The sequence below is a fragment of the Xiphophorus hellerii genome, chromosome 19 (genome assembly GCF_003331165.1).
Source record: "Xiphophorus hellerii strain 12219 chromosome 19, Xiphophorus_hellerii-4.1, whole genome shotgun sequence".
In the NCBI taxonomy this organism is placed as follows: domain Eukaryota; kingdom Metazoa; phylum Chordata; class Actinopteri; order Cyprinodontiformes; family Poeciliidae; genus Xiphophorus; species Xiphophorus hellerii.
The window spans coordinates 497,423-520,717 of NC_045690.1; the positions used below are offsets into that span (position 1 = coordinate 497,423).

Here is a 23,295-nt window from a genome sequence, read left to right on the forward strand (position 1 = left end):
GGAGAGGCAGGGGTCACTGTGAGGACGGCCCCATGACTCATTCTGTCTCTGCTCACAGAGAAACGGGAGTGGTACGACCTCCAACAGGGCAGCCGCTTTTAGTCCAGTAATTACATAAAGAAAGGAAAAGCACAGAAAGATGGTGCAGTAAGAGGTATTAATTTAATAATGAGATATTATAAATCTTTCAGACAAAAGAAGAATCACAAATTCAGGTTTAATAGGGGAGCTGGAGCTCAGTGATGAGAGCTTCAGTTAAACAGTTCATCTTTTTATTTGCTTCCATCTTGATTAAATAATTAATGTGACCAGCACCAGGTGCAGAGATAAAAACGATCAGCTCTAGCCGGCCGATGGTTGGATCATCGGCGTTGAATCAACTGAGAGATTATTCTCCGTCTAATGTTAGGCCTAATTAATGCTGATCATTTTATTACAGGCTCACATTTTTAATCTCCAGTTTGGAACAAACTATTTTCTGGAAGTTTTATATTTAACATTAATCTTCAGCTCTACGGTAAATAAATTCAGTTTTTCAGAGGTTATTAACTCCTCTTGGTTCTAAACACAATGCTAAAAAAAACTTTTACCGGGACATTATTGTGTGTTTTCAATTTGCCTTTTTGCTTCACACTATATTTATTATTCTGCCTCATTTTTAAAGGAGGTTTGACTAAAGTTCAATCAGACAGAGTTCTGCTCTCATTTTGTTTCTCGATGTTCTTCACTGCATCAGTGGGACCTTGGATTTATTCAGCCTTTATTTTCTCGTGTCCTTCAATGTTTTTATTTATACACTAACCCTGTTCACTAATTAGCTACAAGTATTTCCACCAATCAAAGAATTTCAATGACTTTATGCTGATGTGGGATTTATGATCTAAGTCAACTCGTTAGTTCTTAGAAATGCTCAGAAAAGTTCTTTATGTGGAAATAAAAGCAGCAGTTTGTTCCCTGATGCACATCGTCTGGCTGAGTGAGATCAGAAAAGCTCTGATGTCACCAGAAACAAACCTGCAGCAGCTCAGGATTCAGAGAAGCAACTCCCAACATGCCCAGGTCTGGTTTTATCACGCTGGAAGGATTTCACAAGACGCTAAAAACATTCCACTGGTTCACCATTCCTGGGCCTAGTCAAAGCCCAGATCTTGGTGAGGTTGAGAGTGGCACAAACTTTAACCCTAAATCCGATGTCAGAGATGGTTAATGGCTGCAAGATGCTCACTTTGGTGAAATTCTATTAATTAACCAAAAGAATCAAAATCACACCAACTTCAGTGAAGTCTTCTGTTCTGTCTACCTGTCCAGGTGTCCGACCAGGTGAGGATGCTAACCATGGAGAGGCTGTTGCTCTGCGTGATCCTGGCGGTTTCCATGGCGGTGCGGGCACAGATCTGTCCGAAGCGCTGCGTCTGCCAGATCCTGTCACCGAACCTGGCGACGCTCTGCGCCAAGAAGGGTCTGCTGTTTGTGCCGCCAAACATCGACAGGCACACGGTGGAGCTGCGGCTGGCCGACAACTTCGTCACAAGGTGATGACTGCATGAGAGACGGCAAGATCAGTCCGCGAGGTCTGTGCGGTGCCAGGCGGTCCAGTTACTTCGGTCAGGAACCATGGACCTGCACTGCTCTGAGATACTGTAACAACCAGACAGAAACACAAAAACTTCTCCTGGTGGAAGTTTTCTAAGACAGAAACCTTCATCTTCAACCCTCACACACGTCACCATGTTGCTTCTTACAACTACAGTCTGACTGGCTGAAGTCCGTCTGTGAATATCAGCTTTTAAGGCTTGGATTTTATGTCTGGACTTTGACTGGACCATTCTAACACATGGATCCAAACCAGTCCATTATTCATCCCACATATGAAAGTGGCTCATTCACTTTGCCCACTGCATGTCTGCCAATCAGGCCAGAGAGAGTTTTCTGTCCTCTGATCATATATTCAGTGAACAGCAGTAATATGAGTAATCCCTGTAAGACAAGTGGAAGATAAATTGAGTCCTTTAGTGTGAAGAGAAACAAAACTGGGTGCAGAGACATTAATCTACAGCATCACGAGGCGCCAGAATCTTCTGGTGAATATAAATCAATTTTGGAGTAGAAGGCAGAGATGGCTTGATTGTGGGAACAAACTCAGCGTCCACAGGATGCAAACCAACCCGTTTGGGTAGAAGAGGGTCTTCCAGGCCCTGGAGGAACTCATGGTTGGTTCAGAGTCACTGGAGCAGCTCAAAGCGTCTCCAGATGGCAGAGAATGACAGAGAAAACGTCGTGCCTGCAGATTTCTGAAGGATAACACGTGTGAAACCTCTTCTGTATGAAAGAGGTTTCCACTCTTCCCTCCTTTAAGTTTTCTGTGCATTTGAACCTCATTGTAGGAGTTAAACATTCAGCAGACAGATGGTTTAATGGGGAAGTTTGGTCAACAGCTCTGCTGGGTTGATGTTATCCAAAACGCTGCATGAGGTTTGATGTTTAATGACTCTCAACTGGTTTGTGTCAACAGCGTGAAAAGGAAAGACTTTGCAAACATGACGCGGCTGGTGGACCTGACATTATCCAGAAACACCATCTCATACATCACACCTCATGCCTTTACAGATTTAGAAAATCTCCGAGCGCTTCACCTCAACAGGTAAGACGTCAACAACGAGCAGTGGAGAGTGCGCTGGTGGTGAAAAGGCTTGGATTATTCCGTCCATATTGTTTGTGTTGCAGTAACCGTCTGACGAGGATAGGCAACGACACGTTCAGCGGGATGTCAAAGCTTCACCACCTGATCCTCAACAACAACCAGCTGGTTCTGATCCATCAGGGAGCGTTCAACGACCTGCTGGCGCTGGAGGAGCTGGACCTCAGCTACAATAACCTGGACTCTGTTCCCTGGGAGGCCATTCAGGTCGGCGCTGAACAATCAGGCTAAAAGATTAAAGTCAATTATGGAGAAATGAAACACTCCTTTTTAATCTTTCATATTCTATTTTTAAAAGATGGTACTTTTACTATGAAAATTGGGAATAACGTATAAAAATGTGGTTTCATTTCTCCACCTCCCTCCATCGCTAACCTTGTCATGCTTAGCAACAATGAAACATCTCTAGTGAAAGCTAAGGAAATTTAAAAATATGTATTTTTCTCTTCTTTATGCAGAGAATGACGAGCCTTCATACGCTGAGCTTAGACCACAATATGCTGGAATACATTCCAGAAGGAACTTTTTCCCTTCTGCAGAAACTCAACCGGCTGGACGTCACCTCCAATAAACTGCAGAAGCTCCCACCAGACCCCCTGTTTCAGCGGGCGCAGGTACGTCACAGAAACAGCTTCTACCCAAAATCACCAGCAGCCAGAAACCAGTTTGTGTTGATTTCTAAAACAGAATCTGTTTAAAATGTTCAGTTTAACATTTGCAGGAGCAGAAGAGGCTCAACGTTGTCAGAACATTGTCTCCAGTTTCTTAGAAACATTTCCTTCTTACAGATTTCTTTGGTTTTGTTTTCTGACATTTAAATGTTTCTGGTCGTTGATCTTCCAGGTTCTAGCCACATCAGGGGAGATGACTCCCTCGTCGTTCGCGCTGTCGTTTGGAGGAAATCCTCTCCACTGTAACTGTGAGTTACTGTGGCTGAGGAGACTAAAGAGGGAGGACGACCTGGAGACCTGCGCCACACCTGAGCACCTGGCCGGCCGGTACTTCTGGTCCATCTCTGAGGAAGAGTTCCTCTGTGAGCCGCCGCTCATCACCAGATTCTCCCATGAGATGAGAGTCCTGGAAGGACAGAGAGTCGCTCTCAGGTACCAGCTCTGGACCCGTGAAGAGGGTCCTGCTGTCAGAGTGACTGAATTGCACATCAGAAACTTTGTCCAAAAACTGCAGTTTCAACAATCTTCTGTCAGAAATGTTGGCTTGGATTGTAGCCTGTACTGACTCCAGATTTGGTTCCTTTAAAACTGGTCTATTTACAATTTTCACGTTCAAATTGAAGGGAAATATTTACTAAATGATCTCCATGCAACTAGAAATGATTTATAGATTATTATTGAAAGACGTTTCCTGTTTTCTCCATCAAGAAGTTGGAGAAAACATTTTCTTGATGTTCAGTCCCATCAAGTCCCAGAGGGAATGCGATTCATCCGATACCGTTTTGCTTTTATTGCTCATGTTTGATCCACCTCAGCCTCATTCTGCTTCCTCTCTAATGAGCCCATTTGCTCTGGTTCTGTGTCATTAAAGGTGTAAGGCAAGAGGCGATCCAGAACCAGCCATTCACTGGATCTCTCCTGAAGGCAAACTGGTGTCCAACTCCTCCAGAACCTTGGTTTACAGCAACGGGACTCTGGACATCCTCATCAGCACTGTGAAAGACACGGGCTCCTTCACCTGCATCTCGTCCAACCCGGCCGGCGAAGCCCACCAGACCGTGGAGCTGGTCATAATCAAACTGCCTCACATCTCCAACAACACCAACAACATCCAAGAACCCGATCCGGGTTCGTCAGACATTTCCACATCGGCCCGAGGCGGCGCCAACGGCAGCAACGTGACGGGAGACGTGAAGGGCGGCGTGGACAAGCGGGTGGTGACGGCCGAGGCCAGGTCGTCCACCGCGCTCATCAAGTTCAACTTCCAGAGGAACATTCCCGGCATCAGGATGTTCCAGATCCAGTACAACGGCAGCCAGGATGACTCGCTGGTTTACAGGTGAGACGACGGCGCCGTCAGGAGGGCGGGAAGCTTTACTCTCTGGAAACCCAACCAGTCTGAGGCTCTCAGGTTACACTAGATTGGATGTAACTTTAATGTTACCACTGGAAAACATGAAGAAAGTTGGATTTTAAATGTACTGAGATAATCAGGCTTCCTGGACGTACTTTTAATTTCAAGAAGCATTGTTACAGCAAAGGAATGATCCACTGAAAACAAATGACCTTCTATAATAAACATAGAAACACAGAAAGTGGCGTGAGAACCTCACACATGGTCTGGTATTCATAAAAACAAATATCTGCCACGGCAATTACAAAATATTTCTCTTTTCGGAAAGTTTCCATCCACATGAACACATACAACTACAGAAATGTGTGTTGCTTTAAACAGCCAAACCCCTAGGGGGCAGTGTAGTGCACACTGCTAAAACCTGTCAACCAATCAGAGTGCTTCAAAACAACCTGTCAGGTTGGAGCCAGGCGGTTTGACAGATACATTTTAAAACAGCGTATTAAAATATAAAGTTATTAAAACAAAAGACAATGATGATCAAAGTCAGTATGTGGAAATATTGGTGCATTATCTCTTATTAAATCTGCATTTTCCAAAGTACACACAAACACAAATATGGAGTTTTCTCAAATCTCTTTGGTCATTTTTTTATGAATAATTGTTTTTGATAATATCCAGAGTTTTTGTGTGGATGACAGAACAAAATGCATAAAAATTACATTATTATATTTGTTCCCCAGATATCTCTCTACATGTGGACAAAAAAATGAAGACACGTTTTTAAAAATGGCTCCTGCAGGGTAGCACTGAGTGGAATTTCAAAGACACAAACACTGAATAAATAAAAGGCCCAAAAAATGAAAAAGAGAAGAAAAATATTTAGATGAGAAATCTGAAATTTTAAAAACAAGCAGTAAGGAAGAACATGCTTTGCAAAGTCTGCATCCAGCTGAGAAGTGAGTTGATGAGTAGATCTGTCACCATAACAACTGTTGCTCAGCAATTAATTGTCTCACAAATTATTGCAATAAACAATAAAATTGTTTGAAGACCTTTTTAAACTGATGTTATGGTAATGACATAATAATGCTGCCAAAAATAAATACACTTTATTTTCAAAAGGACATTTAACACTGGAAAATAAACACAACAACCAAAAACTAAAAGAAAATGGACTCTCAGTCCGTTAACAAAAATCCACATAATAAAAACTAAACAACATAAAACCAAAGTGGAAATAAAAACTACATTCAACCAAAAGAGGACAGATTATGGAGTCTGTCTGCTATATTATCTTCAATAATCATTAGATTTAGATAAAAAGATGAACACATCCGACCAGCTGATGCAATAGTTCACTAAACCCGAGTTCAGCCTTTTTCCATCCAGTCATCAATAGGAGGAGAAAAAGGCAGAAGAAACCATAAAGTCAATAAATTAAAATAAGGTTGATCATTTTCATCTGTCATGGAATTAATTGACTTATTGATTATCAGGCCTATTATAAAAATTCTGATTTTAACTTTGGTCTCCAGCTGGACGGCTCAACCAGGACGGACTCGACACTTTCCATACGCTCAGAATCACGCAGATCAAATCCGTCTGCAGGGAAAATGATGCTGCAGCTAAATATTTGCTCAGGTGAAATGAGGAGATTAACAAACACAAAGAGCCTCTGCAGGGAAAAGCGCCAGAAATGAGCTGCTTCCCATCAAGGCTGCAGCAACACGACTTATCGCTATGCGTCTTCATAAGAACCGTCCGGGTCGCCGTAACGAGAGATCCAAACCAAAGACCAGCAGATCCTGAGCAGCATCCAGTTAACGAGCAGGAAACATTTAGAGACGAATCCACAGCGATTATCTGCCATGCATGTTATTTTTAATCTGTGTTCATAATTCATCAGCTATTAACCCTTTCAATCAATCAATCAATCAATCAATCAAATTTTATTTGTATAGCACATTTCAGCAGCAAGACATTTCAAAGTGCTTTACATCATTACAAACACAGAATCACAATGCAATATAGAATCAATAATCAAAACAAAGCATTAAGTCAAGTTCCATCAATAAATTTGTAATTGATTACATTTCAAATACAATCCTAAACAGGTGGGTTTTTAGTTGAGATTTAAAAGAAGTCAGTGTTTCAGCTGTTTTACAGTTTTCTGGAAGTTTGTTCCAAATTTGTGGTGCATAGATGCTGAAAGCTGCTTCTCCTCGTTTGGTTCTGGTTCTGGGGATGCAGAGCAGAACCAGAACCAGAACCTGAGAGGTCTGGAAGGTTGATACAACAACAGCAGATCTTTAATGTATTGTGGTGCTAAGCCGTTCAGTGATTTATAAACTAACAACAGGATTTTAAAGTCTATTCTTTGAGCTACAGGGAGCCAGTGGAGGGACTTTAAAACTGGTGTTATGTGCTCTATCTTCCTGGTTTTAGTCAGAACGCCAGCAGCAGCATTCTGGATCAGCTGCAGCTGTTTGATTGATTTGTTGGACAGACCTGTGAAGACGCTGTTGCAATAATCAATACGACTGAAGATGAACGCATGGATGAGTTTCTCTAGATCTGGCTGAGACATTAGTCCTTTAATCCTGGAAATGTTCTTCAGGTGATAGAAGGCCGACTTTGTAACTGTCTTTATGTGGCTCTGGAGGTTCAGGTCAGAGTCCATCACTACTCCCAGGTTTCGGGCTGATCGCTGGTTTTCAGTTGTAATAACTGAAGCTGTGCATTGACTCTAGATCTATAACTCTAGATCTATAGATCTATATCTATAACTCTAGATCTATAACTCTAGATCTATAACTCTAGATCGTTCCTCTTTAGGTCCAAAAATAATAACTTCAGTTTTGTTTCTGTTCAACTGGAGAAAGTTTTGGCACATCCACACATTTATCTGTTCTAAGCTTCTGTTCAGTGATTGGATGGGGTCAAAGGTCACCTGGTGACATCGTAATGTAGAGCTGTGTGTCATCTGCATAGTTATGGTAGCTAATATTATTTCCTGTTATAACCTGAGCTAGTGGGAGCATATAAATATTGAATAAAAGGGGTCCTAGGATTGAACCTTGGGGTACCCCACATGTGACCTTTGACCTCTTTGATGAAAAGTTTTCAATTGAAACAAAGAAATCCCTGTTCTTTATGTAGGATTCAAACCAGTTAAGCACTGGACCGGAGAGTCCGACCCAACTCTCCAGTCGATTCAGTAATATGTCGTGGTCAACACTGAGGTCCAACAGAACCAGCACTGTGGTTCTGCCACAGTCCGTATTTATATGGATGTCATTGTACACTTTGACTAGGCCAGTCTCTGTGCTGTGGTGAGCACGAAAACCAGACTGGAAGGAGTCAAAGCGGTTGGTTATAGTTAGGAAGCTAGTTAATTGTTTAAACAGCTTTTTCAATAACTTTGCTGATGAATCAGAGGTCAGAGGTCAGAGGTCGGCCTGTAATTCTGCAGTAGTGATTTGTCCAGATTGTTCTTTTTTATAAGTGGTTTGATTACTGCTGTTTTCAAAGCCTGGGGGAAAACACCTGATGAGAGCCATGAGTTACTATCTGGATCAGATCAGCAGCAATAACAGGCAGGACTTTCTTAAAGAAATGTTCTAGAGTTATAGATCTAGGACATCCAGGCAGCAGGAACTGGAGCTTATTGACTTGTAATTTCCTCTAAGGTTTTATAATTAAGTAGTTGAAATTGGGTCATTTTTCCTGTATTTGTTTTGTTTGGGCTCAGCATTGGTACTGACTTTATAGTGGATGTTCAGATTAATCCTCTGATTTTATTAATTTTCTCTGAAAAGAAGCTGGAAAACTTGTTGCAGGCGGCAATACATTGGAATTCAGGCGGTAACGTCACAGGAGGGTTTGTGATTCTGTCAACTGTTGCAAATAAAGCTGGAGCATTGTTAATGTTTTTGTTTATGACATCTGCAAAGAAAGCCTCTCTTGCATGTTTTAGTGTTAAATGATAGTTACGTAGACTTTCTTTATAGATGTCACAATGAACGTGGAGTTGAGTTTTACGCCATTTTCGTTCTGCCCTACGGCAGAGTTGTCTTGCAGATCTAACTGTTTGTGCATTTCTCCATGGAGATTTCTTTTTACCAGACACAACTTTCAGTGAAACTTTCATGGAGACGATGGCGACACAGGGATTATTTATCCTCCATCTTGTAAAGATTCAGTCTCTTAACATTAGGAGAGGCCTCCCTCTTCCTCTTCCTCCTCTCTCTCCTCTTCCTCTTCTCTCGCCTCTTCTCTTCTTACCTACCTCTCCTCTCTCCTTCTCGTTCTCTTCCTCTCTTCTCTTCTCTCCTCCTCTTCCTCCTCTCCCTCCTCGTCCTCTCTCTTCTCCTCTTCTCTTCCTCCTCTTTCTCTTCTTCCTCCTCTTCCTCCTCTTTCTCTTCTTCCTCCTCTTCCTCTTCCTCCTCTCTCTCCTCTTCCTCTTTTTCCTCCTCTTTCTCTTCCTCCTCTCTCTCCTCTTCCTCCTCTTCTTCGTCTTGCTGACGTCTCAAACCTCAAAATTTTCAGCAAATGTTTTGGATTTTTGTTTTTGGTTATGGAAAATAACTAATCCTTTTATGGCTTTCCTAAATTATTTTGATGAAAACTCAGCTGGAATCCTTGTGAATGAATGTTTAGGGAATTTATGGAGTAAAATTACAGTCAAAAATAATTAACAGCAATAATTTCACTTATTTAGCCTGTCAGAAAAAAACGGTTAATTTGAAAGTCAATTTGAACATGTTATTAGTTCATTTATAAATATCATTTTAGTTGCTAATTAAGCTGATATAAGAACTTATATTAGAACTTATTTTAGCTCACTTGAAGAATTTCTTTTCAGGGATAAATCTGCTTGGTCCGCTTCCTCGGGGTCTTGGGATCCAATCTTAGCATATAGTAGCTAAAGATTACTAACTACATATTTAGCTTGAAGCTGACATTTTAGTTGGTTAAATATTTAGCTTCAAACTAAATATTTAGTGTGTTATTTAGCTTGAAGCTAAATGTTTTGCTTGCTACGTGACTATTTAGTTTGACATTTACTAATCTATGAATTACTTGCTGAAAACTTGTCAGTTAGTTATTTTATCATTTGTGTTGGAAACAACTAAAGAATCTATTTGTTGACAGCTATCTGATGACATGTAGCCTAACATCTCATCAGATGCCTTTGGTTCTGGTCGGAAGGACCCCGACCAGAACCCGACCCGACCAGAACCAAAGGCAGGGGAAACTCTGCTTTAGCTAAATAATCTGGCAAATATCAGCAGAATTGCTAACAGTTTATTTACTGATGCTATAAATAAGCAACTTAATGAGTGAAACCGAAGTTTTGATTGAAGTATTAGTATATTTCTATAATATCTCTATAATACATCTATAATCTGTCTATATCCTGTAATATTTCTATAATATCTCCCAGCTGCTGCTCAGTGGTGCAGAGAAACGTCTGCATTTCTCTCCTCCCTGCGTTAATCCCTCACTGCTCCGTCTCTCTGCAGCTTTCTCGTCTTTTTCCTCAATAAGAAATCATTTGTGTGTATTTTGCATTTCTCTTGTCTTTAGATAGCAGATTGATTGCCATTCCACTCCTCTGTCAGCACAAAGAAGCATCTTATAGATCACTACACAAACAGAGAGCAGGGACAGAGCAGGAAAACTGGAGCAGAGAGAAAAACAGTAAACTGGAATATAAGCAGGACGACAGCGAGGCAAAGTGCTGGAACATGGAGGGAAGGAGACTAATAGACGGGGGAAATCTGGCCCTGTTGTTGCCAACAAGACACTTATTTTTCAGGTTCAGTGAGAGTTTATTGATCTGCCACACATTGACATTCTCTCCCTCCTCAGCATTATTCTGTGAGAGTGGGAGGAGTTCAATATGTTTCCAACTAACTATGAATTTGATCTGTTTGCTCAAAGCCTTCGGAGAAGCCGTCATGCAGACCTGTGAGCCGCGGCTGAGCTGTGTTGGTTGTGATGGTTGGCTTTGCAGTGAAGCCTGATGAGAAACCCGAGCGGCCTCCTTCCTCGGCAGGGTCAGAGGTCGGCTGCAGAGCAGCGGCTCACCGGGACGCTGGGCTTGACTCAGACACATGGGAGAGCGGCGGCAGGGTACGGATGCAGCGCCGCTGTTTTAACACTCGTCTTAAGGATTGTGTTTCAACCCAGAGCTGGGCCGGCTGCCCAGTCGGTCACACAGAACAGCAAGCAGGTCAATACAAAAGTAAAATGCAGAACTTTGCCTCATTAAACTTCCATTTAAAAAGAGCCAATCTACACAGAAGCTCCAGTTAACAGTCCAGAACACGTCAATCTTTACCGCACAAACAAACAAGGAGTGTTGACCTAAAAGCTAGTGCCAATCAAAGATACAAACTAAAGATGGCGTACGGCTGTTTTCCATCTCAACCAGGTTTTGGTTCAGCATCTGCCAGCTCATTTCCAGCTTTACAGGCTGGAAGCTGCTGACTTTTATTCATCATCAGGGAATCAGTGGCAGAAGTTTCACCGCCGTTCTTTACATTCAGGTGACAGACGGGTTAATCAGACGGGATGTTAAAGGCTTCGTATGAATAATGGATCAGCTTCATGGCCTTCATGGCAGCATCACTGCAGCTGCAAACGAAGCCGTTTCCATTTCAGCGAGGAGCAGAAACACAATATTAAGAAAAAGGATCGAATGTTTCCCTGGTCCACAATCAGAACAATCAAATACGTCCAGACAGAAATGATCCTTCCTCTTTCATTCTGCTCTGATTGTCGTCGGCTCTCTTTTTTCCCAAATCTTCCTCCAGCGCCTGTTTTCTGCTCCAGCAGATCCATCAAGCCACAGGGGCCGGTTGCCATTTCCTAAGTCAGGAAAAAAACGTTACACATCAGGCGAATTGTGTGACCATTTTTTAAAATAATGCTGCTCAACAGGGGCCTGAGGAATGGCGCCAAGCTTTAAGAGAAGGGCCCACGTTCCCTTCCTTTAACTAGCAGGACGTAGTTCATGCTGCAGCGCTCCCTGGGGCCGGGACAACACTCAGCTCAGCTGTGCTCAGAGCATGAAAAATCAGGCCCATTTATTCTGCTGCAATGTTCCAATTCTGATTTTATAGTACAATAAACATGCAGAAAACCCAGCATTATTTTTACTGCTAGCCAGGAAGACTAGGAGCCAAACAGGGGTGAGGAATGGAGAGAACAAAAAGATTCATATGCCTCGTTAAAGTTTGATAAAACATGACAATATATAAGTAGACAGGAAATATATTTTGTTATATGGTTTTCAGAATCATTTCCAGCAGAAGATGAATGTGCAGAAGTTAGAAAATGTAGATGCAATAAAGGTGCGAGAGTTTTCAGAGATAATATATGGAAGCAGAGATGAGTTAGCTGTAAGGGGCAGATGGAGGCCTGCAGCTGAAACACCTGCTAATATCTGCCACAGGTTTAACTCTGACATCTGCTGCTGCTTTAAGGAGACCAGCCCAAGTTCAGACGCCGCTCCCTCTTCATTTAAAACGCCCAGACATTAAAAGGTCTCTGCTGCTTTTTCTGAATTCATATTAACCATAACTCATTTATGCTTCGCCACACCTGGTTTAGAGAGCAGCCATTACACTCCACAGTCATGTGATCAAAACACATCAGACTTTAACTATTAAAATAGTTTGTTTTAAATCTGTGTTTTGAAGGATGTTTGCATTGGTTGGACATAAACATTACAGTTACAGTAAAAAGTACAGTTACATTCTAGGGTTTAAAATTCAAAGATTTTTATTTTCATAATTATACATGTTTGACATAAATAATATCATAACCATCTAAAGAAAAGACATTTTTAAAAACCCTCCTAAACTGTGTTGTGAAGTAGATATTAATATAGAAAATAAACACAGAAACTCTGAGTTTTCGGCCTGAAAGTGACGGCTGGATGTTTCCAGCCGGTCTGGAGGCTCTGAGCCCGTAGCGCGGCGCTGCGCCGGGTTAGCCCGTAGCGCGGCGCTGCGCCGGGTTAGCCACATTAGCTATGAGGTCAGCAGTAATGGGGCGAGCGATGAGGAAGCATTAATCCTCCTCACTTTGTGCTTGGAAATCAGCTATTCCCAACCAGGCTGATTGGATTTGCTCCTAGCTTGAATGTCATGTGTAATTGTTTAATTACTTACATGTTTAGAAAGATTAAAGAGAAGAAAATTAGATTCAAAAGCTGCTGAGGGAAATGATTTATGGGATTACTGCAGTAAAATTCACTAGAAAGGCAGAAGGTAAAGTTAGCATCTCTAAGAGGTACAGCGCAAAGCCAAGTTTTTAAAACCAATAACAGATTGTTAAAGTTATTTATCTGGGGAAGCTTCTTCATGTTTGAGGCTGTTTAATTTAGAGCAGTTTGCTCCGTAGCAGAAGCGCTCGCCAGAAGCACTGAATAGTTTTTCACCAATAATTGGACAACCTACTTTCAGAAATCTGTGGCCCATATTTTGGTTTCTCCTCCAGTGGAGGAATACTGGGGAATGATTTGCATTTTTTATCTCAGTTCATAAAAGTAGAGAATAAGCAGTAATGCTAAGATGGAACTGCTGCAATTAGAAAATTAGACTTCTGAAAAAAGCTTGTGGTCTAATTCTACTAATACAACTTCCTGTGGATTTTACAGGAAATCATTTTATTTACCTGAAATTAGGCAAATAAAATATCAGTTTTCTTCTCTGACACATGGAGGTGGACAAAGCCAAGAAAGGAAGAGAACAGAAATATTCCTAAAAATTAAAATTATATTTTATATACAGCATATATACTGACTGAGTTATGAGCAACACAACATGGACAGGAAGCTTCAACCAGTTGGGTTTATTGGGAAGGATTCTACTCTTCTACAGCTAAAACCAAGATGGCAGAGGGCATCACACATCGGATCAGCACCAAGAAACACACAGCATGGCTCCATAAATACATTCCTGTCTGGCTGCCATCGCTGCTCCACTGCACAACAACCAGCAACCTGTTGACCAAAGTCCTGCTGAGTCTGATCTTCCTGTTGATGTTTACAGACGGCCTAAATAAAGTCCTTAGAGCAGAAAACAAAGTACAGATGTTTGGTCATAACACAAACACAGTGTACCAGAACCAACACCTCCTCCTAACTGTAAAGCAAAGAGGTGAAGGTGTGATGATCTGGGCTTGTTTTAAAGACAGTTACAGTTATTACATCAGTACAATTTGATGTAATATGAAAATGTGCTTATGTTGCTAATCTGAACTGGCCAGTTTGTTACAGATTCCACTAAACAGTAGAACAGAAAAGCCAAGCCGACCTGTTGGAGGTGAACTCTCCTCCTCTGGATGTCAGAAGGTTTGCTTCATTTCTACCCTTGTTGGAAAACGTTTCAGCGAGCGTTGGCCGTTTAAAAGTCTGCTGACTGTTTTTCATTAGCTTCACCGAGCAGTCACATGTAGCTTATGGAAAATGAACAAACGTGAACTAATCTGTTAATGTTTTCTTTAATGTTTGTTCAATTTTGTTAATAATGATGGAAACACAAAACATTTTTTAAGAAACTCTGAGATTTGTAGACAATTGCATATGTAATTATTGGGTAACACTTTATTTGACGGGTTGTGCATAAGACTGACATGACACTGTCATAAACATGAATGAGTCTTTATGAATGTCTATAACTGTTGTCATAAAGTGTAAATAATGACACTTTAATGCAAAGTTGTTCTAAAAGTTGGATTAAAAGTCCATTAAAAGTGCCAACTCTGCATTAAAGTCTCATTATTTATAAAAATAATGCCAAGTTGGCACTTTTAATGAACTTTTAATCCAACTTGTAGAACAACTTTGCATTAAAGTGACATTCATAAAGAATGAATGTCAGTCTTATGAAAACTCTGTCCGGTGCAGTGTTGCCAATTTTTGTTATTTTTCAAAGTCATTCAGATCTTGCTCAATATTCTGGTGTGTTTATCTAACAGTAAAGACAAAACTGAAAAGTTCACAACACTAATTAATACAAGATGTATTTTAGACCTCAGTACAATAAGGAATGTATCTGTAAACCTGACCTGTGTGTGTGGGTGTGTGTGTGTGTGTAGTAGTGGGCGTGACATGATACATTAAAAGGACAAAGGAAGATATATCTATATTTATATATATATATATTGTATATATAAATCCATTTCCAGCCTCCCTGAAGCCAGTGAAATATCTGCTGGGGAATCTCAGAGTTTCCTCCCAGCTCTGCTGCTGTGGGTGAGAGAGCAGCTCAGTTATTAGAACCTCTGACTCCTTATCACATGACTGCAGTTCAACCAGAAAACGTTTTTTTGTCGATTCGCTGACTTGGTTGCTTTTTTTTATTCCTTTCCTGGAGTAATGTGTTTGTTTCCTTCAGGCTTTGCTCAATGTTTAATCAAGTGAAATGGCCCCAAACAGAACAATCCTGTATTGAAGTTCACTGTTCACTGAATGAGGCCTTCATTTGTCTTGAGACAAACAGCTGAGCGACTAACAGAGAGTCTGGCTCTGGACTTGATTACCGCGCGCTGGAAGACGCCGATGCAAGCCTGGCATCCAGGGACGAGTGAAGGCTTGAGTTCATCACCGTGTGGCGCAGCATCAGTGATGAACGCCGGTAGAACGCCGACACAGCCTGTTGGAGGACGCGGCGGCCATGACAGCTGCTGGTCGCTCTAAACCACATCTAGATGCAAACTAACACAACGTCTGCTTCAGATGGAAAACAGAACTGGTTGTGTTTACCTCAACATGCAGGCAGGCATCGTCTCTGTTGTGTCTCACACACACACACACACACCCACACACACACGACTGCTCTGGGCTGAGGGCTTGGCAGAGCACAGCAGATAGATTAGTGTAATAGTCTCGGCCAAGGCAATCATCTGCCCACTGTAGGGTTTGAAATACTGGCAGCAAGATCCGGTCCAGACACAAAGAAATTAGGAACAATGAATGAGTCAGTTTGGATGAGATCACAAAGCTCCGGGCTCACACCATCAACGAGAAGAGAGAGAGAGAGAGAGAAGGAAGGAAAGAAAGAAAGAAATGTTTTGACATCAAGCAGAGAAGAGAGAGAGAAGGACAGAAAAGAATCTCACAGAGGAAATGAAATGTTTTGACGTGAAAAAGTATTTTGTGAGATCATCAAGCAGATTTCTTGTGGGTTTCCTGTAAGGTTGTGATGATGATGCTCAGGTCACACAGCGACGCTGACAGCCTTTACCAACAGCTTTACTGGTCAGACTGCTCAGACTGGAAAGTGTCTGTGTGTGACAGCCAGACTCATGCAGCTAATGGTTTGTTGGAGGAAGACGTTTCTGAAAGAACGGTTTTCATTCATGTGAATATATTGGAAAAACAGGCCAAGCGAACCAGGAAGCGTTATGCGTAATTAGACTTCCAGCTCCGCCTGCGGGTCCGTAACCGTAGCAACCTCAGTGCCACCGCTTCAGGCTGCAGCTCCTTTGTTTTTTCATGAAGCAACATGCTGCTATGGTCACTGGGCTGTTGGGGATTCGGCACCAGGAAACGTGCTTTAACGTCTGGTTTCCATGGTGACTGAGGTTGGTTGTAGAAACAACAGGGAAACAATTAATCATTTTTATGTGTTGTGCTGCAGCTGCAACAGATCTAGTTTAGTGAATGAAGGTGTTCCTGGTCTCCGTCGGCCTGTGGAGGTTTTCTCTGGGTACTCTGGTTTCCTCCTGCTTTCACTTCCTGTTGATTTTAATCTGTGTGGCTCTGAGAGGGGATGAACCTGTTTGTTGGGCTGCTGCCATAATCTCCAGCTAACTGCTACAATAAATACATTTCATGTATCATTTTTCAGCTACAATATCTTAAGTCTTCACTTTACAAAATGATGATACTTTAGCAGCTGAACAGAACCAGGTTCTCATTTTAATTTTCATTTATCTTTTTTAAATCCAGCCTGAGATATACCGTATGTTAATCCTCTGATTAACTGGATTATATGATGCATTCGCCTGCAGTTGGAAATCAAAGTTTAATTCTGGATAAAATGGAAACTCCAGCTCATAACTCTTGGTTGGCGGTTCTGGTGACTCCTGTTCTGTTGTGCTGCTGAGAATGCAAAACATTTAAATATTAATCTTATTTTCATTTTGGAGAAAATTACGTTTCTGCATAAGTTTCACAAACAGTGATTGAAACAATCAGAAGTTATGAATGAGGGATAAACGGAGCCAGAGATTAAAACGCGGATTGATGCAAAAATCGAATTTAAAGTCTTTTCTCTCTCTCTGTATTTCCAAACATTGAATTTTGCAATGAAACAGCCAAAACTGTGGCCAGACTGAATTATTACTCCAAACAGAAAGCTTTATGACAGATATTGTGAAATGTGCCAACAGCGCTGCTGATGAGTCAGGGTCAGTTCGGGTCAGCAGATGGTCAGAGCGGCTGAGGCGACGGCTGATTCTGAGTTTTATTTGAATCACAATAAAACCACAAAACCTTCAACCTTTTTCTCCAAAAGCTGCTCCAGCGTTCTGAACGGGAAAATCTGCAGGATGACCCACAGCAGCCGTCCCAAAACTCAGATGGAGAAGCTAGGCTGAGGTCAAAGGTCGAGTTTCACTCAGACTCCACTTATGACACGTAGATTATCAAATTCAGTCCAGAGTCTTAAAGAGACAGTACAAAGTTCCTGTACTTTGCTTGAATCAGATATTAATTCTAATTAACCAGCTGTGGTGTAAAGACACAATGTTCTTACAAAATGTGTCATAAAATAGAAAAGTGTTCAGATTGGGTGTTTGGTTTTCTTCCAGCTTGTGTTGCCCCCTGACACAGTGGAGCCCTGGGCAAAGAGCCATAATTCAGAAACCAGAATTAAATCCCATCCCTAAAGTTTTTCTGGAAAACCCAGTGAAGCTCAGAACCAGACCAGTTCTGTCCAGTTTGTAGGTTTTTCCATGAACCGAAGCTGAATACGAGTTGAAGCTCAAAATAAAACAAAAGCAGGGCGTGCCGTGGTGGTGTAGCGGACAGCGCGACCCACGTTTGGAGGCCTTGAGTCCTCGACGCGGCCGTCGGGGGTTCGATTCCCAGACCCGATAACATTTACTGCATGTCTTCCCCCGTTTCCTGTCAGCCTACTGTCATGTAAGGGACACTAGAGCCACTAAAGACCCCTGGAGGGGAGAAATAAATAGATAAAATAAATGAACTGTTAGGAAAAAAACATTTCAGGTTTGATTTCACATCATGATCCTGCAGCTCCTTGTTTCCCTGCACTTTTTTCTCAGTGCCTAATAAAGTAAATATGTCCACCAACATAATATTCACAGTGTTTTGTTGATACACTTTTTAATGCATATTCAGGGATGTAAAGTTTTAATGAGTCAGTAAACAGAGAGCTGGCCTTACAGAGGTAAAAACCAGAGAGAAAAATGCTTCCCATTACTTAATGCTGACTAATGTGACAAAAGCGCGCTCATTATTACAGCCAAATGAAGCCCGCAGCCACAGCAATATTAGGCAGATTAATCTCTGTCTGTGTGTGTGTGTTGTATATAAATGTGGCCACTTGTGTGTGAGCTTGTAGGATTTAGTGACATTGGCTCCTGCCATTAACCTGCAGGCTTCAATGTCACTTTAAATGTGTCGAGTTAAATCCGTGTTTAGCTCAGGTTCCTCGTTATGGTGATTAAAACATCGAGCAGGAAGACAGCAGTCATCTAACATTTAGATACTCCTATTAGCATTCATGGGGTTTCACCAACACACACACACACACACCCCCACACACGCCCACACACACACACACACACACACACACCCACACACCTTACAGGATTATGCTGTTCAGCTGAGGGCACGGTGACCTACTGCTACATTTATCCTGGAGCTCTTAATACTGACCATTAAACCCTAACATGTCTCCTAACCTTCACTTTGCTCAGCCTGTAAACCAGAAGCTTTAACCCAGCTGTGGGCGGCGCCGCTCCTCTCCGGACGCCCGACGCCGCGCGGCGCCGCCAACCAGCCGCCAACCTGCCGCCAACCTGCCGCCCTGCTGCTTTTAATGAGGAATTTGATTAGCAATTTAATGAGGACGTTCCAGAAAGCTGACAGGCCAGTTCAGACGTTCAGAGTGAGAACTGCAGTCAATGTGACACTAAGAGAAACCGACTCAACTGAGACTGAGAGAGAAACTCAGCAAAGCTCTTAGTTCTCCTACAAGCTATGTGCAAATAATTAAGAGCTACATTTTTAAAATGATCAGAAAATTTCATATTTTTGCTTGAAATGATTAAGATAAAGTTCATATTTTTGCAAGAATCCATTTTTAAAGTATTTTGCTAGTAGTGAATAACAGTTTTTTGCCTAAATGTATTTCAAATATTGATTGAAAACAAGAGAGAATAATAAATGGGCTTGCTGATATAAAAACAATAATTATAAAGTGAAATTAAATTTCAAAACTGATGTAACATAAATTCATTAATTAGATTACAAAGGAAAATAAAATGTCTTGTTGACCTCATATGTATGTTTAATTAATTTATCGAAATTGGTTTTTGAATTGGGTTGAAATCAGGTTTAATTAAACTGGGATTAATTTATTAATCGAGTCCCAACACTAAACTTCCTGTATTCATTTTAACTTGTATGATTAAATGAATCTTTGTTGATTCTCATAAAAGTTCTTCCATTTGTGCTGAATGGATCGATCTATAACAGACGACCAGCATCAGAAATGGTTTTTGGTGACTGAGCCACTAAAGTTCTACGACCCACCCAGTGAAAGTCACTGCGATTTACTGGATTCACTGGTTTTATGAATCACAGAAACCTTTGTGTTGAACTGAACGGTTTTCCTCTCGTCTCTCCTCCAGGATGATTCCTCCATCGAGCGAGAACTTCCTGGTCAACAACCTGGCCGCCGGGACTCAGTACGACCTGTGTGTCCTGGCCATCTATGATGATGTCATCACATCGCTGACAGCCACGCGAGTGGTGGGCTGCGTTCAGTTCACCACCGAGTCCGAGTACATGCGCTGCCACTTCATGCAGTCCCAGTTCCTCGGCGGGACGATGATCATCATCATCGGAGGGATAATCGTCGCCTCGGTGCTCGTCTTCATCATCATCCTGATGATACGCTACAAGGTGGGTGAGACAGGAAACCTTCGTCTCACATGAGCTGAGATGAATTCATGTTTTGCTGTGAAAAGCTGATTATTCCATAAAATAAAAACTGGCTGTTTCACAATCAGGCGTTTGTGAAAACTTGCAGTGAATCTTTTCCAGCTGTGGAGGAATGTTGGTCCACTTCAGCCACAATGGAGAGTTTTCCAACAGCAACGACCTTTTTAAGGTCATGCCACAGCATGGACTTTGACTAGGCCACTCTTAAGTCTTGGTTTTCTTCGGCCACCCAGAGGGGAACCTGCTGTTGAGGCCCGGTTGGGTCGACAACAGAACTCACGGTTCCATTTATCACAGCAAGTCTTCCAGGCCCAGATCACCACACTGCCACCACCATGCCTTACTGTTGCTTTTGGGGCAGAAGTAACGAGGTGCACAACTTCCAAAGACCGCAGCTCTTCATCTCATCGGTCCTCAGAATCGGTTTTCAAAAGTTTTCAAGAGGAAAACATATTTTAGATTTTTTATTCTCCCTTAATAAACACAAATAAAAGTTTTGTTTTGTTTACTTGTATTGTCTTCAACCAGGAGACAAAATGTTCTGGGTAGAACATATTTACAGATGAAAAGGGATTTTACTTCAAATCTGAAATCTACACACTTTTATACAGATTAGTGTTGTTCATTCAGCAAATGGTCTTTTTAATTTGTCTTCTCCACTAAATGATTAATAAAGTAAATTAGATGAAGATTATTTCAGTGGTTGATTCATGAGGATTAATCCCATTAATGGTTTCAGTCCTAGATGAAAATAAAATCCACTAAATGAATCATTTGTATCCAGAAAGGCTCTGCGGCTGCAGCTGCTTTGGTCGCATTTTGAGAACAGATTAATCCTGATGTTGGAAGGCAAAATATTACGATGAAAAATAACGTGCAGATTGTTTTAACTGACCTTAATTTAATAAAAGTGTTACCAAAGTTCTTCTTTTTGTTGGATAAAACCTTTTTTTCTTCCATTTTATCCCTCAGGTTTGTAACCCTGGTGAAGGTGGCAAAGGCGTCTCCCTGTCGATGACCAATGTTCACTCGCAGACCAACGGGCAGCAGTCACATGGCTGCACCGTCACTCCCAGCTCCTCTAAACACGGATCAGTTGGATTGGATGACTTGTCTGCCGGCTCAAAGAAAAAGAGCGGCACTGCGGCGGCGGGACCCGGGGACAAGGACACGCTCACTCAGTCATCTGAATGCTCCCTGCCCGACTGCTCCACGGCCACGTCTGTTCTGAGCCAGAGCTGGGTGGCTGGCGGTGAAGACCGGGACAAAGTGGCCGAGCAGAGACCTCTGACTGGCGTCGGGTCGCCCACCGCCGCCTCCGGGTCCCTGCACAAGTCCAAGAGGAAGCCGGCTCCCGTTCAGCCCGAGAACCGTCCGCCGCCCTCCTCTCCTCGCCCTCCGCCCTCTTCCACCCCGTCCTCCACCCCGTTGGAGAACCTCAACACCAACCGCAACAACTCCACCAGTCTGAACAAAACCCCACCGCCTCCCTTTGTGCCCTCACCGTTCTCTGGGCCCCTGTTGGCCCCCAGCCCGGTTCCTTCCATGCGGTTCAGAGAAACGCCCGTCCTGCGCCGGGCTCCTCGCGCCGTCTCCTCCTCTGCAAAATACCAGACTCTCCCTACGGAGGAGGGAGGCCGGAGCAGGGCGAGGAGGAGGTACTCGCTCAGCGAAGAAGGCGCAAAAACTCAGTCGCCCCATCAGAGGGCCGGAGGGGCGAAGCTGGGCCGCGTGATGCGGAACAAACGGAGCCAGTCCATGAGCGGGATGCTGCTGTCTAAAGAAGAGGACGGCGACTCGGAGAAAGGGCGCAGCGAGTCGGACTGGATCTTAGAAAGCACAGTTTGAAGTGAAGCCAGGCGGCGACCGGACAGGAACTTTGGTTCCCTCATTGAGCTGTGTGTGTGTTTGCGGTGTGTCTGGGTTTGTTTTTCCACCTGAAGAGCCGGTCAGCCTCGGAATCAATCCTCAATTTGTTTTCATGTTTGAATTTTGTTTTTATGTGTTTGATTTGATTGGACATGTTTTCTGGATGAAAGTTTTTTACCTCTTTCTTTTCATCTTGTTTTTTGTATTCTGTTTACAGTTTTGTTCTCCACCTTGACATTATCCTTTGGTAAATGGATAACATGCCTTGTCTCGTAGCGTTGGAGTCGTCTTACTGGATCCACTTTATAGCACAAAAGAAAAAGAAAAAAAAACAAGACAATGAGCTTGCCACGTTATTTCTGAATTCACATTCACCGTATCTGAAAGCACCACAAAAGGGAAATTAATAAAGGGAAAGAAGAGGAGGAAGAACCCTGCAGCAAGGAGAAAAGCACATCATTTTTAAGAGCTGCACACTTGCATACAGTATGCACTCATTTTGTGGCAAGAGAACAGCAGTCGGTGCCTTCTTTTGCACTAACAGACCCTCCCTGGCAGTAACTAGATCTGGATTTATGACTTCACCGCAGCTCCACTAACGAGAGCTCCGGAGGAACCGGATCCAACTAAGGAAGAGACGGATTTCACACACAGCCTTTCTTACCTAATGGGGAGTACTCACATTTTCTTGACATATAAAGACAAAAAGTAACAAACAGAAGAACATTTTAATGGACCTCTTATGAAATTGTTATTTTTAAACTTGAGAAGAAAAAGAAACACGATTATCTTGTGAGCTTTTCACTGACATTGGTATACTTTAGCCTGTGTTGGTCACAAGCTCCCAGAAAGCTTCTGTACAGAAAAAGACAACATGTACCGTGTTGTTATGTTGTGTAAAATAAAACCGGTTAAAACTAAATGTAAGGTTTTTCATCTGTTATTTGGCTTTTTTACTTTATAATCCCTAATACAGAGCAAGCACATGGCAGCAGTGGAAAGGAACAACTCATTCAGCAGGAAGAAACAAAGACAGCAGAATCTGGGCAGACAGACACAAAACATTTTACCATCAAGCTTCTTACTGTGAAGATTGATGGTAAAATGCTCTGATTTGAGCCGTTACCATGACGCAGCTTTATCGTTTTTCTGATTACTGGTGGTCATGTAACCTGAGCGGCTCGTCGTCATGGAATCGTACAAACAGGCGACTGGTCCTCAATTCAACTGTCAAACAAAATTCCTCCTTTCCTGAAAGGAGGAACCTTCTGTGTCTAACTGGGAAAATTATCTCTGAACTGAACGGAGAGGAAACCAAATTCATTCAGCTGAAGTTATGCAGCAACCAAATTCCTCCACAGAAACAGAAAAGATTCAGGTTCTTGTTTCAGTGGATTGTGTAACATTTTTCCCTTATTAAAGAAAACAGCTTTTTCTAATTTCTCAGTTTATTTTTGGCTGATATTAACATTTATTTTTCTAATTC

General features: G+C 42.2%; 1 protein-coding gene across 1 annotated transcript; it reads left to right on the forward strand.

Moving 5' to 3' along the window:
* Window positions 1-334: 334 nt before the first annotated feature.
* On the forward strand, window positions 335-22,731 carry LOC116709592 (leucine-rich repeat and fibronectin type-III domain-containing protein 5-like). The gene is made up of 8 exons (XM_032548231.1): window positions 335-1,532; window positions 2,513-2,641; window positions 2,725-2,905; window positions 3,157-3,312; window positions 3,542-3,801; window positions 4,241-4,708; window positions 19,628-19,901; window positions 20,913-22,731. The coding sequence occupies exons 1-8, from the start codon at window positions 1,327-1,329 to the stop codon at window positions 21,786-21,788; spliced, it is 2,550 nt and encodes an 849-aa protein (XP_032404122.1). The 5' UTR covers window positions 335-1,326; the 3' UTR covers window positions 21,789-22,731.
* Window positions 22,732-23,295: the final 564 nt, after the last annotated feature.

Bases quoted from the DNA above. Each gene is read 5' to 3' on its own strand.
- LOC116709592 (XM_032548231.1), top strand. From the start codon at position 1,327: ATGCTAACCATGGAGAGGCTGTTGCTCTGCGTGATCCTGGCGGTTTCC. The intron at 1,533-2,512 runs GTGATGACTGCA...TTGTGTCAACAG, and splicing joins GCCGACAACTTCGTCACAAG to CGTGAAAAGGAAAGACTTTG. The intron at 2,642-2,724 runs GTAAGACGTCAA...TTTGTGTTGCAG, and splicing joins CGAGCGCTTCACCTCAACAG to TAACCGTCTGACGAGGATAG.